Consider the following 13,054-nt stretch of genomic DNA (forward strand, 5'->3'; position numbering starts at 1 on the left):
TTATGAAAACTGTCAAGATGAACCAACTCACCCAAATCACGATTTTGTTATAACTATCGAGGTAGGCGAAAATCCGGATACAGACAGTTTTACATATATATCGAATGTCATTTCAAAGGTTTGTACGAAGGAGGTTCCTATTCCAAATGATTATGTTGCACTTGACGGTGATATGAGGGCTTAAGGACAATTAGCATACGAGCAGAACGTGGGTCACGCCGCAGCGGAAGGCTCGAGGCGTACAAAAAATGCACAAGAAGGGAATTCAGCTTTTCAACAAGGGCAACATTCAGCAAGGGCAGGCGTCTACAGAAGTTAGGTAGGAGACGCTGGCGTGAATTTTGCACAGCGCTGTCTTCTCTCACACCTGTACCGCGAATATGGTCGATTGCCCGCTCTCTGAGTGGCCCAGTTACTTTAAGCCATCCTTTCGTTGCCTTTGCTATATCTCGCAGCACGCTAGAAGTAATCTTTGCAGACGAATTATGTTAGCTGATAAGCAAACTTGGCGTACCAATCACATGTAATATCAATTTGTTAGTTCTGTAGCCTTCGCAGACCAGAAAGTTCGCACATGTTTTTTCTTGTCAGAAGATCCAAAACTTGATTGTAATTTACATTATATGAGTTGAAATGTGCAAATGCATCATGTCGCACAAAGACAGCTGCCGAGCGAGATGGCGGTACGTATATAATGTTGAAGAACTCAGGGCCTGAAGGTAGAATGACACTCTTAGAATTATTTGACGACCTCTGGATAAATTTGTACGTGTAATCCCAATCCTTAAAACTTTAAGACCCCACTTTGTCTCGACTCCTTCCGGCCTGTAAGACCCACAAGCTGTTTTTGTAGGGTAATGGAGCAGATGGTGCACATGCGATTTCAATGGTGGTGGGAAAACACAAAGGTGCTATCCGATTATATGACAAACGTGCTATCCGATTATATGACATGATTTTGAAGGCGGCGTTGTGCTATAGATGCAGTGCTGGACCTTGTCGCAAGCGTCGAACCCGAACGTAGCTGTGGAAGTATGACGATCGCGGTCACTTTAGACATTATTATTTTTAAAAATTATTTTAGTTTACCCTCAAGACCGAAGTATTACAGAGGGAAGTGGGTAAAAAACATACACACGTATATAACAAAGCAGCAAGAAATGGTTAGTTATTACAGCAATTGATTAGTTAATTGTATCCGGGAGTGATGATGTCTGATAAGGCCGAACGAAACTTTGAGTTGTTTTCGATTGCGACAACTGCGCCGGGAAGGTGGTCCCATTCCTGAGAGGTCCTAGGAATAAATGATTTGTTACAGGTTCCGGTGCGGCATTGAATGATTCCAACCTTATGGCTATGATCAATGCGAGAGGAAATGTGGATAGGAGATGATATAAGATTATCGCGCAGGTAGAAATTGTGAAAATATAGTTTATGAAATAAAGCAAGGCGAAAGCACTTACGCCGGGCTGAGAGAGGAGCAAGCAGCAAAGAGTTTTTCATGGAAGTTACGCTTGATGTGCTGCTGTAATTGCTATGAATGAATCGTGCGGCATTGTTTTGGATTAGTTCAAGTGATTGAATAACGGTTTCGAGGTGAGGGTCCAAGATGGATGAGGCGTACTCCATTTTACTCCTAATAAACGTTTTGTATAGGATTAATTTTGATGATGTAGGAGCAGAAAAAAAATTTCGGCGAAGATAACCTAGCATGCGATTAGTATTGTTAATTACGTTGTCGATGTACAACGACCAGGAAAGTGACGAGGTTAAGTGGACGCCTAGGTATTTGTAGGAGGTTATTACCTCTAGGGGAGTATCCTTAAGGTAATAGTTCGGCGGAGGAATATTGCTGCGATTTACACGCATACATTTACATTTAGTTACGTTAAGTTGCATTAACCATACGTCACAGCAGTTAGAGATAGCGTTTATATCGTCTTGTAAGAATTTGTTATCAGATTTGTCGGAGATTTCACGGAGGATAACACAGTCATCTGCGAAAAGGTAAATATTAGAACAAACGTCATTGGGTAAATGGTTAATGTAAATTAAGGAAAGAAGAGGGCCTATAACTGATCCTTGGGGCACGCCAGAGTCTACAGATTTAGATGGATACATATGATTGTTTGACACAGCATACTGTGACCGATTAAGGAGAAAATGCTCAAGCCATGCAAACAGGTTAGGATCAAGATTAAGTTTACTAAGTTTAAGTAGAAGCAATTTATGACACACTTTGTCGAAGGCCTTGGCGGAATCAAAGAAAACACAGGCTGCGAATGAACCTTTGTCTAGAATAATATGAAGGCTGTGAGTAAAAGAAAGAAGTTGAGTTTCACAAGACTAGTTTTTTCGGAAACCATGCTGTGCTTTTGTGAAAAATGAATTATTCTCTAAGTGCTTTGCTAAATGTGAGCACAAAGTATGTTCAAGAACCGTGCAAGAAATGCTGGTGAGGGAAATGGGGCGGTAGTTGAGGGGCGAATGTTTTCTACGGGACTGATGAAGTGGAACCACCTTCCCGACCTTCCAATCTGTATAGGTAGCTGATGGGTATCTAAGGATTGCTGAAAAATGTTCGAAAGCAGAACAGATGAATAAACAACAGTTTTTCATAAATTTCGCGTTAACCAAATCAGCACCAGGACTTGATAACTTCAGATATTTAATTACATTTTCGACCCCAAGAGGCTCAATGATAATAAAGTCCATAGGTGGTTAATTGCAACACTCGAGAGCTGGAAGCGCAGGGTTACTACATACGACAAAGTTGCTACAGAACACAGAATTAAGGATATCGGGACCTACATCTTCGGGTACCGGTGAACCACTGGAATCAATCAACGTGACTGAATTATCTTTGGAAGGGATAATAATACGCCAAAACTTTTTAGGGTCATTCGCAAGCATTGAGGGCAAAGTGTGTACTTAGAATGCCTTTTTGGCAAGTTTTATAGCTTCTGTGTAAGTACTGTTCGCCTCCTTATAAGCATCCCATTTCGATGCAAGTGAACTTTTATTCTCTATTCGATACAGTTGTTTTTTCGATTGCAAAGCCTTTTTCACTTGGAATTGAACCAACGTTTCTTAACATTGCAGGATATTACACTTGACGGAATAAACTTGTCCGTGAGCTCATGTATTTTATTTTTGAAAATGGTCCAGTTCTCATCAATCATGCGATAATCAAATTGGCTTAGCAAAGGATCAAGAAAATTAGCTAGTTTAACATTAATAGCGTCAATGGGAGAGCTGGCTCACCAGCCGCGAGCTAGAGGCTCAAAGAGCTCTAACAGCGCACGCGTGCGAGGCGGCCCGGCTCAGTGGAGCCCTGGACTAGGGGCGCATCCATGGCTGAAGAGGACCCAAGCTTCAAGAATGAAGACTTCGGTCTCGACCCGCTAAAACCTTAAAAAAGTCAATAAAGTTTTCCATTCCATTCCATTCAACAATTGGTTTTATCACAGGAGAAAATATGTTGAGAGAAAGACCCAGGTGATCGCTTAAGCCCGGTAAGCATGAAACGTTGGTATATAACTATGTCATGATGAGAGCATATGATTAAGTCAAGGAGTTTATCAGCACTTTCCGAGATCCTAGTTGGTTCTAATACTATTTGTGTTAGGGAAAACAGAGCAGAGATCAAGAATGTCGTTACTTTGAGAAGAAAATGGATAAAAGTGCGGAGGTTCAGTAGTCTAGCATATGTTGGGGAAGTTGAAATCCCCCAATAATATAATGGGGTTCGAAGGATGCCGCAACGTAAGGGTGTTAAGCACATCGTGAAGCTCAACGGTGAAAGTGGATGGGTAGGATAGGGCGCGGTAGCAAACAACAATCGTAATTTTACGGTAACGTATATCAACGCACGCGCACACTATTTCCAGCTTACAGTGAATGTGGACTTGATGACATTGCAGGGATTTTGAAATAGCGAGTAGTATGCCTCCGCCTTTGCCATGAGTGGGAGCGCAACGGAAGATACGAAGTCGAGACAAGTCTAAGATTTCACAATCTTGCACATGGGGCTGTAGCCATGCTTCCGTTAATGCAATAATACCAGCATTACAGCTATCGATGAGCGATTCAAGTTCCTCGCGTTTGCAAAACACACTTCTAGCGTTTGCAACAAGCACGGAGGGTTGTGGGGTTAGAGATACGCCATTGTTTTTTGCGCATTGCTATGCAGTAGGATGATGACGCAGATTGTCAGGTGCGCTTGCGTGATCTGGAATGCCACTTTTAACTCGCCTAACGCTGTCACTTGTTGGATCATACATGAAACATTGTTTATCAATGAAAAGCTTGTTAAAACGTAGTTTAAATGAGGGGGAATTAGGCTGGTTTTTACCAAATTCGAGAAGCTTTTTTCGAGCGAGCCTTGTCGCAGGCGAGAAGTCCTCAGATACTGAAATATTACTACCTTTAAGCTGACTGCGCGACGAAAGTATGCTCTCCTTAATTTTGAAGTTTGAGAGTTTCATTATAACCGGACGACACTTCGTATTCGAAAAAGTCCCGATTCGATGCGCTCGTTCAACTGAGTTTGGTGGCAATACATTTCCCATCGCTGACGACAGCGCATCTAGAGTTTTCTGTTCAGTTTGCACTCATGGGAATCGGGTATGCCGTAAAAAACCAAGTTATTCCGCCTTGATCTGTCTTCCAAGTCGTCTAAGCGCGAGACTATGATGCTCTGCTGCTTTTTTAACCACTCAGCGCTTTCTTGAAGTATGGCGAAATCATTGCAAAATGTGTCTAGTGCTTCAGATTTATTTTCAAGTCATTCAAGACGGCGGAAAACATCGGTTAGCTTGCCTTCAATTGCATTTTGGCTGGTTTTCACATTTTCATATTTGATTTCAACTCGGACTGATCTTTAGTAAGCTCTACAGTCGACTTCTTTATGTCTTTTAGCATTAATAAGACGGTACTCATCTGATCAGAGTGATATTCGGGAAGACTATTCGAGGCAGAGTTATCTTGAGCCTACCTCTGCACCCTTGGAGGCCCCGGGTTTTCCTCAACATCACCGAATTGCAACAACAACAGCGCCACGTGGAGACGATCACACAAAGTAGCATATAAGACAAGTGGGCATGGGAGCAGCAAAAGTGAGCGATTATCACTCCGTTTGGCATACAGGGTCAAATTGTTACGCAGCTGTGGAGTGAAGAAAAGTTGTGCATGAGGCATAGTGCAACGAGTGCTGCTCGCATGCCCACTGAAGGAGTAGTTCATCAGCAAACTGCTTTTGAAAGGGCTGGGAAATGGCGGTAAATCAGCCGGAGAGAGAATTAAGAGAGCTTTTGATACTGTAAGTCATATACGCGTGCTTGTTAGCATGTTATAGAGCCTGGTCTATGTGGGTGATCTCTGCGATGGATTTCACAGTTCCTAAGTGACAGGAAAAGTTTTATGCCAACCGATGAAGGGCACAGTAAATATCACCTTATCATGCAGGGCATTCCACAGAGCAGTGTACTTAGCCCATTTCTCTTCAATTGTGTAATGGCAACTTTACCAGAAAACTTCCGGCTGGTCTGCACTATTCGTTGTGCGCAGATGACGTCTACGTATGGGCTTCTGGTTTGTGTGCAGCTAGGTCAGCTATAATCGACGTTGCAGGGAGGCCTCGATGTAATTGACTTCTTAAAACAAAGGAGCATTGGACTTTCTTACGATAAGACTGTCGTACTGCCTTTTACTAGACGGCTGCTGAAGAATTTTCAGTTTAGACTAGAAGAAAAAACTTTGATGACTATGAAGCAGCACAAATTCTTTGGCATTATTCTAGATCGCCAATTATCATAGGCTTCACACATCAGTACAATTGAAAAGCAATTATATTATGTTATAAACATGTTTCGCCGACTAGTCGGAACAACATGGCTCGGAGGATCGGTCTCATCACTGCTGTAAGTTCACAATGCAATGATAAAGCAAAGCATAGCTTATTTGGCACCCATTCTTCATGGCCTACTGTGGACTTCAGAGGAGAGTGGTTTATTGACAAGGAGGACGAAGGGCCCTCACTAAACAATTGTCTTTAGGAAAAGGAATTCGGGTTCATCAAACGTTATTACCGAGTTCTGAAATATGCAGAATGGATCTCAGTTGCCCTCCTTGGATGATAAGAACGCCTGAGATAGAGCTATCAGTCTAGGGTACCATACGAGATGTGTTTATGATAGCTGCGCAGCAACTTGTACTTTTCCTAGTCTACTTGTTGTATCCACAGTATATTTATGTGTATAGGGACGGATCGTCCGTATATTCATCTTCATCTGCATTATACCTTAATTATACCAGACCTGAAGCTACAACAAAAGTTTAGATCATCCCGCGTGACCTCTTCGGTAGTCAGCGAACTATTTGCAGTCATTTCCGCTTTGTGTTTTATAGCGTCAGTGGGGTGGCATAGAAGTGGATTATCTTTAGCGATTACCAAGACGCCCTCATATCAATAAAGAGCACACACCGAAATGAGTTGAATACACATTTGATATACGAAACCGTCAAGAAACACGCAAAAGCCAGTGCGAGAAGTCCCATTTTAGCGTGTCAGTGGTTTCCAGGACACTGAAATATTGGCGCAAACAATGCAGCAGACGCTGCTGCAGAAGAGACGCACGAAAATGAAAATAAAATAAATCTCCTTGTTACCCATAGCGAAATCAGCCTGTTGCTGAGACAGATGTCCTGACGAATTGACAAGTCTGGTTAGATCTGAAATCGAAGTGTTTACAGTTATTCTTTATAGACCCTAACGATAAGTTCTCCGTTCTGTCAAAGTTGAGCGACATAGAAGCTTTGTATCTTCATTGCACCGTCTGCGTCAAGGCACAGCCTTCATGCGTCACGATTCAACGCGCTGCTAGTCCGGAGTGCCATGGCGGCCACGCTGACCAAGACGTACAACACGCTCCCTCTCGAGTGCCCGAGGAACGATGCCGCAAGGCCGAATTAATGTTGTTAGACGGTGTACCTTTCACTCAGAAAAAAAAAAAATACTTGGCCCAAGGCCAACAATAGCGCTGCAGAAAAGAACACTTGAGGCTTGTAATGCAGAATATTTTTGGAAAAAACAAATATATCATGTTAGTGAGAGTTATTTATTGTGCATAATAATAAGGTTAGAAATGGGGATTATACATACATACAGAGAGAGGTCCCATAGTCAACAGACTGTACAGGCGACCTCCCATTACAAATGAGTAAGATATGTAAATACAAAGCAGCTATATTGTCACGTGGTGGCGACGTTGAATAACACAGTAGCAATACTGTGAACGACAAAACTAACTTTTATTGGGCGAACCTGTGCCCACAAAACAGGCTACACTTATAGCACAACGATAGCGGCGAACACGCTCGGCGATCGTCGAAAATCTGATCAGCGGGTCAAGCGCGTCGGCTTTTATAGATCAGTCATCGAATGTTCCAGATTAACCGTTGGGACCCGCATGCCTTCTACAAAGTTCTACACCATTCGTGCCAAGCGATGAAATCAGATAACACAAGGTTCGGTGACAACAGACAGCGGATAGAAGCATCGATAACTTTCCAGAAACTTCGGGTATATGCAGGCGCGTCCCGCGCTGTGCGATAACATTTGTTAGGCGGCAAAACGTGTCGGCCGATAAAGACAAGTACACGTGTCAATATGCAACACACAAGACACCATATCAAGTTAGTCACTATCTAACGCTGTAAAATATTTAACGAAACAAAGCACTTATTAATATAATGATAACGATCAAATTGTATATTGTCACGTGGAGTGACGTGTGAAGAACACAGTAGCAATACTGTGAACGACAAAAGTAACTTATATTGGGCGAACCTGTGCCCACAAAACAGGCTACACTTATAGCACAACGATAGCGGCGAACACGGTCGGCGATCGTCGAAAATCTGATCGGCGGGTCAAGCATAGAGGAAGAAATTTCAACAAGAGCGGACACTCCCATGGAGCCCTGCGGCCGAATTGACTGTAGCACACCAAGCGGATGGTATTAACTCCTTCCCGTTTCGGTTTTGGACGCGCGACAACAGTTGGTACACGCTGCGCCGGCTCCGCTGCCCTTCTTTTTCGCTTCTGCTGAACGCCGCGTGGCCTTGGCGTGGAATCGGTTCATTATTTAATAGAAATGATTGCGATTGACCTTTACAAGACTGCGCCGAATCTGTCAGATGCAATTTCATAAAGAAAACGAAAGACGTCTTCTAAAATGATGAAATGTTTATTTTGCTCTTATAAATGCTCGTTCCGGGCTTCTGCATTCATCCAAAGTTGTGGCACCAGGTAAGCAGCAGTCGTTGCCGTACGAAGCTCCACCGGATGCCATCAGCTGAAAGAAAGTAAATTACAAGCATGTATCATTTTGGTATATTGACCTAACAGGAGTATTGCGTGCAGAGGCGAAACGTGCGTAAGTGGTGAATAAGCGGCATTACAGATAAATTCACTTTTACGTACATTTCGCAGCAAAGACTCCTCCCAAACAATGCCATAAAATCTGAAGAAAACATCCGATTTTCAAGCATCCCTCCCTTCCCGGGCACTATTTGCTGCACTTTAAGAGCACAAATACACGGGTGACTGCGCGTTTCCAAAACAACTTGGCCTCAGTCAACGCGATGGTACGCCAAGTACACATAGCTGGCTACAACACAAGCTCAGCCAGACCATGTTACACGCTCGCAGAATGCCTTCTAGTCGCACTTGAGACAGATTCGCGGGTGCAAAGCCTGTTTTCAGTCGCTTATAATACATAACTGTCCAGTTCTTGAGCTCTTCCGTGTTATCTTTTACGCGTCCTGCCGGCGCAAGCAACACTCCCGTGTTATCACTCTCGTCAATCTCTCGTCGCGTTTTCGACAAGCGTGAGTACCGAAATAAGGTATATGTTGTTGCAGGGCTATAAAATGCGTCACAAACTTGTCCCACTAAAATTCAGTACACGCAAACCTAACTCACTATGGCCGGCTTGCTTTTTTGCTAACAGCTTCACAACGCCAGGCGCGGCGAGCGCGCCTCAAAATATCCCAAAATGTTACCAAATGGATTACAATACTTTGTGGGGTCAGAGAATGCGTCACGAACGTCTACCAGTAAGATTCAGTACACGCAAAACTAACTGCGGCACACAGCCGAGCTGCTTTTCGCTAACTGCGCCTCTACGCCGAGCGCGGCCACTGTGCTTGAAAAGTACCCCAAAAAGTAGCGAAATTATTAAAACTTCTTTCTGGGCGAGTTCGTGCATACTTGACATAAAAATTGTAACAGTGCAAACACATGCAACCACAAAGTACCAAGGACGAGACACCAGCGCTTGTGTTTCGTCCTTGGTACTTTGTGGTTACATGTGTTTGCGCTGTTACGATTTTTAGCGAAATTAGTTACAATAATGTCTGGGGTCAGAGAAGGCGCCAAAACTTGTCCCGGTACACGTGAAACTGTGTCACACGGCCAAGGTGCTTTTCGTCACAAAGCCAGGTGCGGCGAGCGTGCCCAAAAACTACCGAAATAAGTTTTAATTATGTTTGGGCTCATAGAAAGCGTTCCAAATTAACTCAAATTAACTAGGCTTGGACGGCGGAGCTGTTTTTCGGTAACTGCGTCACTATATAGGTTCAGTTTTGTGCAGGAAGCCTAAATGTGCTTGAAGTGCGTCGCAGACTGTTAAACAAAATTCCTCACCTTGTTGTAGTCCAGTAGTGCAGCTGTGCCGTACCGAAATGAAGATGGGACACGAAATAACGCCGGGAGCCCAAAAAACGGGCTACATCCAAAAAAGACGGGTCGCCGAGCACGCGAGCTTCACACGCGCAGCCGTCCTCGCTCACTATTCCGGCTTGTCTGGCGCATGACGTATGCACGCGCGTCTGGCGCGCCGCTAGCTTGTTGCTAGGCAACGCAACAAAAATAAGTCGCAAAGTAGTTCATTTACGCATAAAACTTTTTCACTTTTACTGGGAAAGAATTAAAAAAATAAAACGTTATCTGTAAGCTAATCTCACATTCTTTTTTTCTGATGCTCGCGTCAACTAACGGATGGAGTTGAAACTAGGCGTGACGTGTTTCCTGTTGCCAGTTTTTGAAGAGGGTCCCCTCTTGTTGAATTTCTTTCTCTATGGGTTAAGCGCGTCGGCTTTTATACAGCAGTCGTCGAATGTTCCAGACTAATCGTTGGGACCCGCGTGCCTTCCACAAAGTTCTACACCATTCGCGTCAGGCGATGAAATCAGATAACACAAGGTTCGGCGACAACAGACAGCGGATAGAAGCATCGATAACTTTTCAGAAACTTCGGATACATGCGGGCGCGTCCCGCGCTGTGCGATAGCATTTGTTAGGCGGCGAAATGTGGTCGCCCGATAAAGATAAGTACACGTGTCAATGTTGAGGGCAACAATTTACAAAGGTTTGATTTGAATGTGTAAAAATGAGAGAGTATCTTAACATGACACGGTAATGAGTTCCAAAGTAGTGTGGCTGAAAAATTTGTAGTAAATTTACCATAATTAGTTCTAGGTTTTGGTAGTAAATAGCTGTTGGTAGAAGCGAAACGGGTAGACGTGGAATATGGATACTGGCTGTTAGTAACTTTAGGGAATGGGAGTTTTCCGTTAACAGATTTATAAACAAGTATTCCAAGTGAGTATTTATTTAGTTTCTGTAACGATAAAGTGCCGTTAGATCTGAGCAATGAAAATGCTTCCGATGTGTAGCTGCTACGTGTAATGATGCGAATTGGTTGATTTTGGGTATGCTGTAGTGGGGATATATGTGTGGGATACATGTTTCCCCATGATGATATGCAATAATTAATATGCGTGTGAATAAAAGCGTAGTAGAGGGAGATGAGTGTCATCAAATTAAAGAAACTGCGAACTTTAATTAATATTCTTATTCCATATGCTGCCTTCTTTGTTAAGGATAAAACATGCCTCTCGAATTTGAGGTGTTTATATAATAGGACGCCAAGAAAGAGTACACTATCAGTAGGATAAAGTGCAGTGGAAGCAAAGGTTCTTACTAAACTTACTGTTCTTACTAATGTTCTTAGTAAACGTATCGTGGTTCCCCCCACTATTACATTTGTCTAACAACGCAGGTTGCATGGTATGTTGTATGTGTGTAGCTCATGTGTGGCAGTATTACATGCGGTGTGTCTTGTTCTGTAGATATGAACTTAACTTATGTGCGCGTTTTAGACTCTTTTGTACATTTTCACTTGTTCACAAAACTGTGTGTCTCCTAGTGTCCTTTCCCTTTCTTGTGTGGATAGAACTTTGCAAATGTTCTCGCTATTTGACTGTCACCAGTACATACTACTTTTGTGTGATTTATTATTGCTTGCCGTGCTAATAAAAGTAGCCGGCGCCAACTTCTCCTGATTTCATAATAACAAAAAGAATGGGCAGAAAGAAAACAACGCAACCAAATTTCATATATTTCTACTATAGTAGCACGTTGAGGCTGACTAGATACATATGTCCAAATCTGAAGCGTTGGAGTCTGAATGGTTCCTCTATTCTACTCAGTAAACTAGTATGGCTCCAGACTGAAATTTTGGCCACGCGCATATCTTGTGACTTAAGCCTAATGCTCCAACTTTCCGCCCTCCCCTATTTTTCTTCCTTTTTATTCTTCGCGGCGTGAAGACATCAAGGTCCTTCGTGATCGACTACACGAACAACCAGTACCTCAAGGATGGCAAGCCGATACAAATAGTGGCGGGCGCTATCCACTACTTCCGTACTCTGCACCAGCAGTGGGGCGACAGGTTGGCAACTATGAGAACTGCGGGCCTCAACGCGATACAAACGTGAGTCTACAAACGTGAATTTACAAAGGTGATACAAATGCCGAGTCAAATAACGCTCAAGACAGTGCGACTGCAATTTATTGCGCGGAGAACATATACAAAGTGTGCGACGTGGTATACATTTGGAAGTTTTTGAACCGCTGGTGCAGAAATCTTCTGTGTATACGTACAAGATTGATTTCTGTAACAGTGTGGATAGAAGTTTACTGTTTATCATATTCTTAGTCGACGCATCCCAATTTTTGGTGTGATTGACATAGTTATCACTTTCTTCATTTATTTTAGCTTTTATATTATCAGTTCTATTTCGCTGTCGGAGAGAGAGAAATGCACTAGCCAAAATTCTGTAGCCTCTACCTCAATCTCTTCGCACCAAAGGGTTTGCAACAGAATAGAACACTCCCTTTTTTTGTCCTCAACTTTGTGACTTCACTAGGTCCTCCCTCAGTGGAGGGCAACGAACCGGGAACAATCTTTGTTTATTTCTCTGCTCCCAATTTCCTAAAGGGGCCCAGAAACACTTTTGTAACTGATCATAGAATGACCTCATTAGTAAAGGACGTCGCCTCACGAATCTCTTGTCGCAAAAATGTTTGGAATACTTCTTATCGCACCGACGCGCAGCTTTCTCTCTCATTTCATCTTCGTTAGCGCACTAGAAGCTACGCAGTGGGAATGGCAAGAGGTCAAGGCCCCGGCCAGAAAGATGATGATGATGATGATGGCCTCATGTTATGGCTCATACCCACACTGGGGGATTGGCCAAGAATTGGGTGCTGAAACGTTCACCTATTCTTTTGAAGTGCCACTTATTCGATGAGAAAAAAAAATTTAACGAAAGAGAGAAGAAAACATACAAAAACAAACAAAATACAAGACAAAGTTAAAAAGTTATTCGTTTTGTTGACTGGATGTAACTGCAAACGGCATCAAAAACGTCCCTGTGGCTGCCCCCTATAACTGACGCACCGAAAGATAGTATAATTTCTGTTGATAACAGTAACCCTAATTTTGCGAACGGAAGTTCTAGATGTCTTTTTCTTAACAATTTTATCGTCGACATACCAAAAAATAATGATCTAGTGATTCTGTTTCTTGGCAGTGTGGACACAGAGGTGATAGCGTCAGACCAGTCCTGTGTAAATATAGGTTTAATGGAGGGACACGGCAGCGTAATCTCGTGATTGCTACTTCTGATTGTCTTGATGGACACC

General features: G+C 43.0%; 1 protein-coding gene and 1 long non-coding RNA gene across 6 annotated transcripts in view; one reads left to right on the forward strand and one right to left on the reverse strand.

Annotated features, from left to right (window-relative positions):
- The window catches only part of LOC142578677 (uncharacterized), a 74,352-nt gene that overhangs the window by 18,914 nt on the left and 42,384 nt on the right, over positions 1–13,054 (reverse strand). The window lies entirely within an intron of this gene.
- LOC142578675 (beta-galactosidase-like) overlaps positions 1–13,054 on the forward strand; it is a 54,516-nt gene that overhangs the window by 12,379 nt on the left and 29,083 nt on the right. For all 5 annotated transcript variants that reach the window (XM_075688144.1, XM_075688143.1, XM_075688142.1 and 2 more), the window contains one exon: positions 11,677–11,840. In XM_075688144.1, coding sequence (XP_075544259.1) covers positions 11,677–11,840 — 164 coding nt within the window. The remainder of the gene's footprint in view (positions 1–11,676; positions 11,841–13,054) is intronic.

This window comes from Dermacentor variabilis, chromosome 4 (genome assembly GCF_050947875.1).
Source record: "Dermacentor variabilis isolate Ectoservices chromosome 4, ASM5094787v1, whole genome shotgun sequence".
NCBI classification, from domain to species: Eukaryota; Metazoa; Arthropoda; class Arachnida; order Ixodida; family Ixodidae; genus Dermacentor; species Dermacentor variabilis.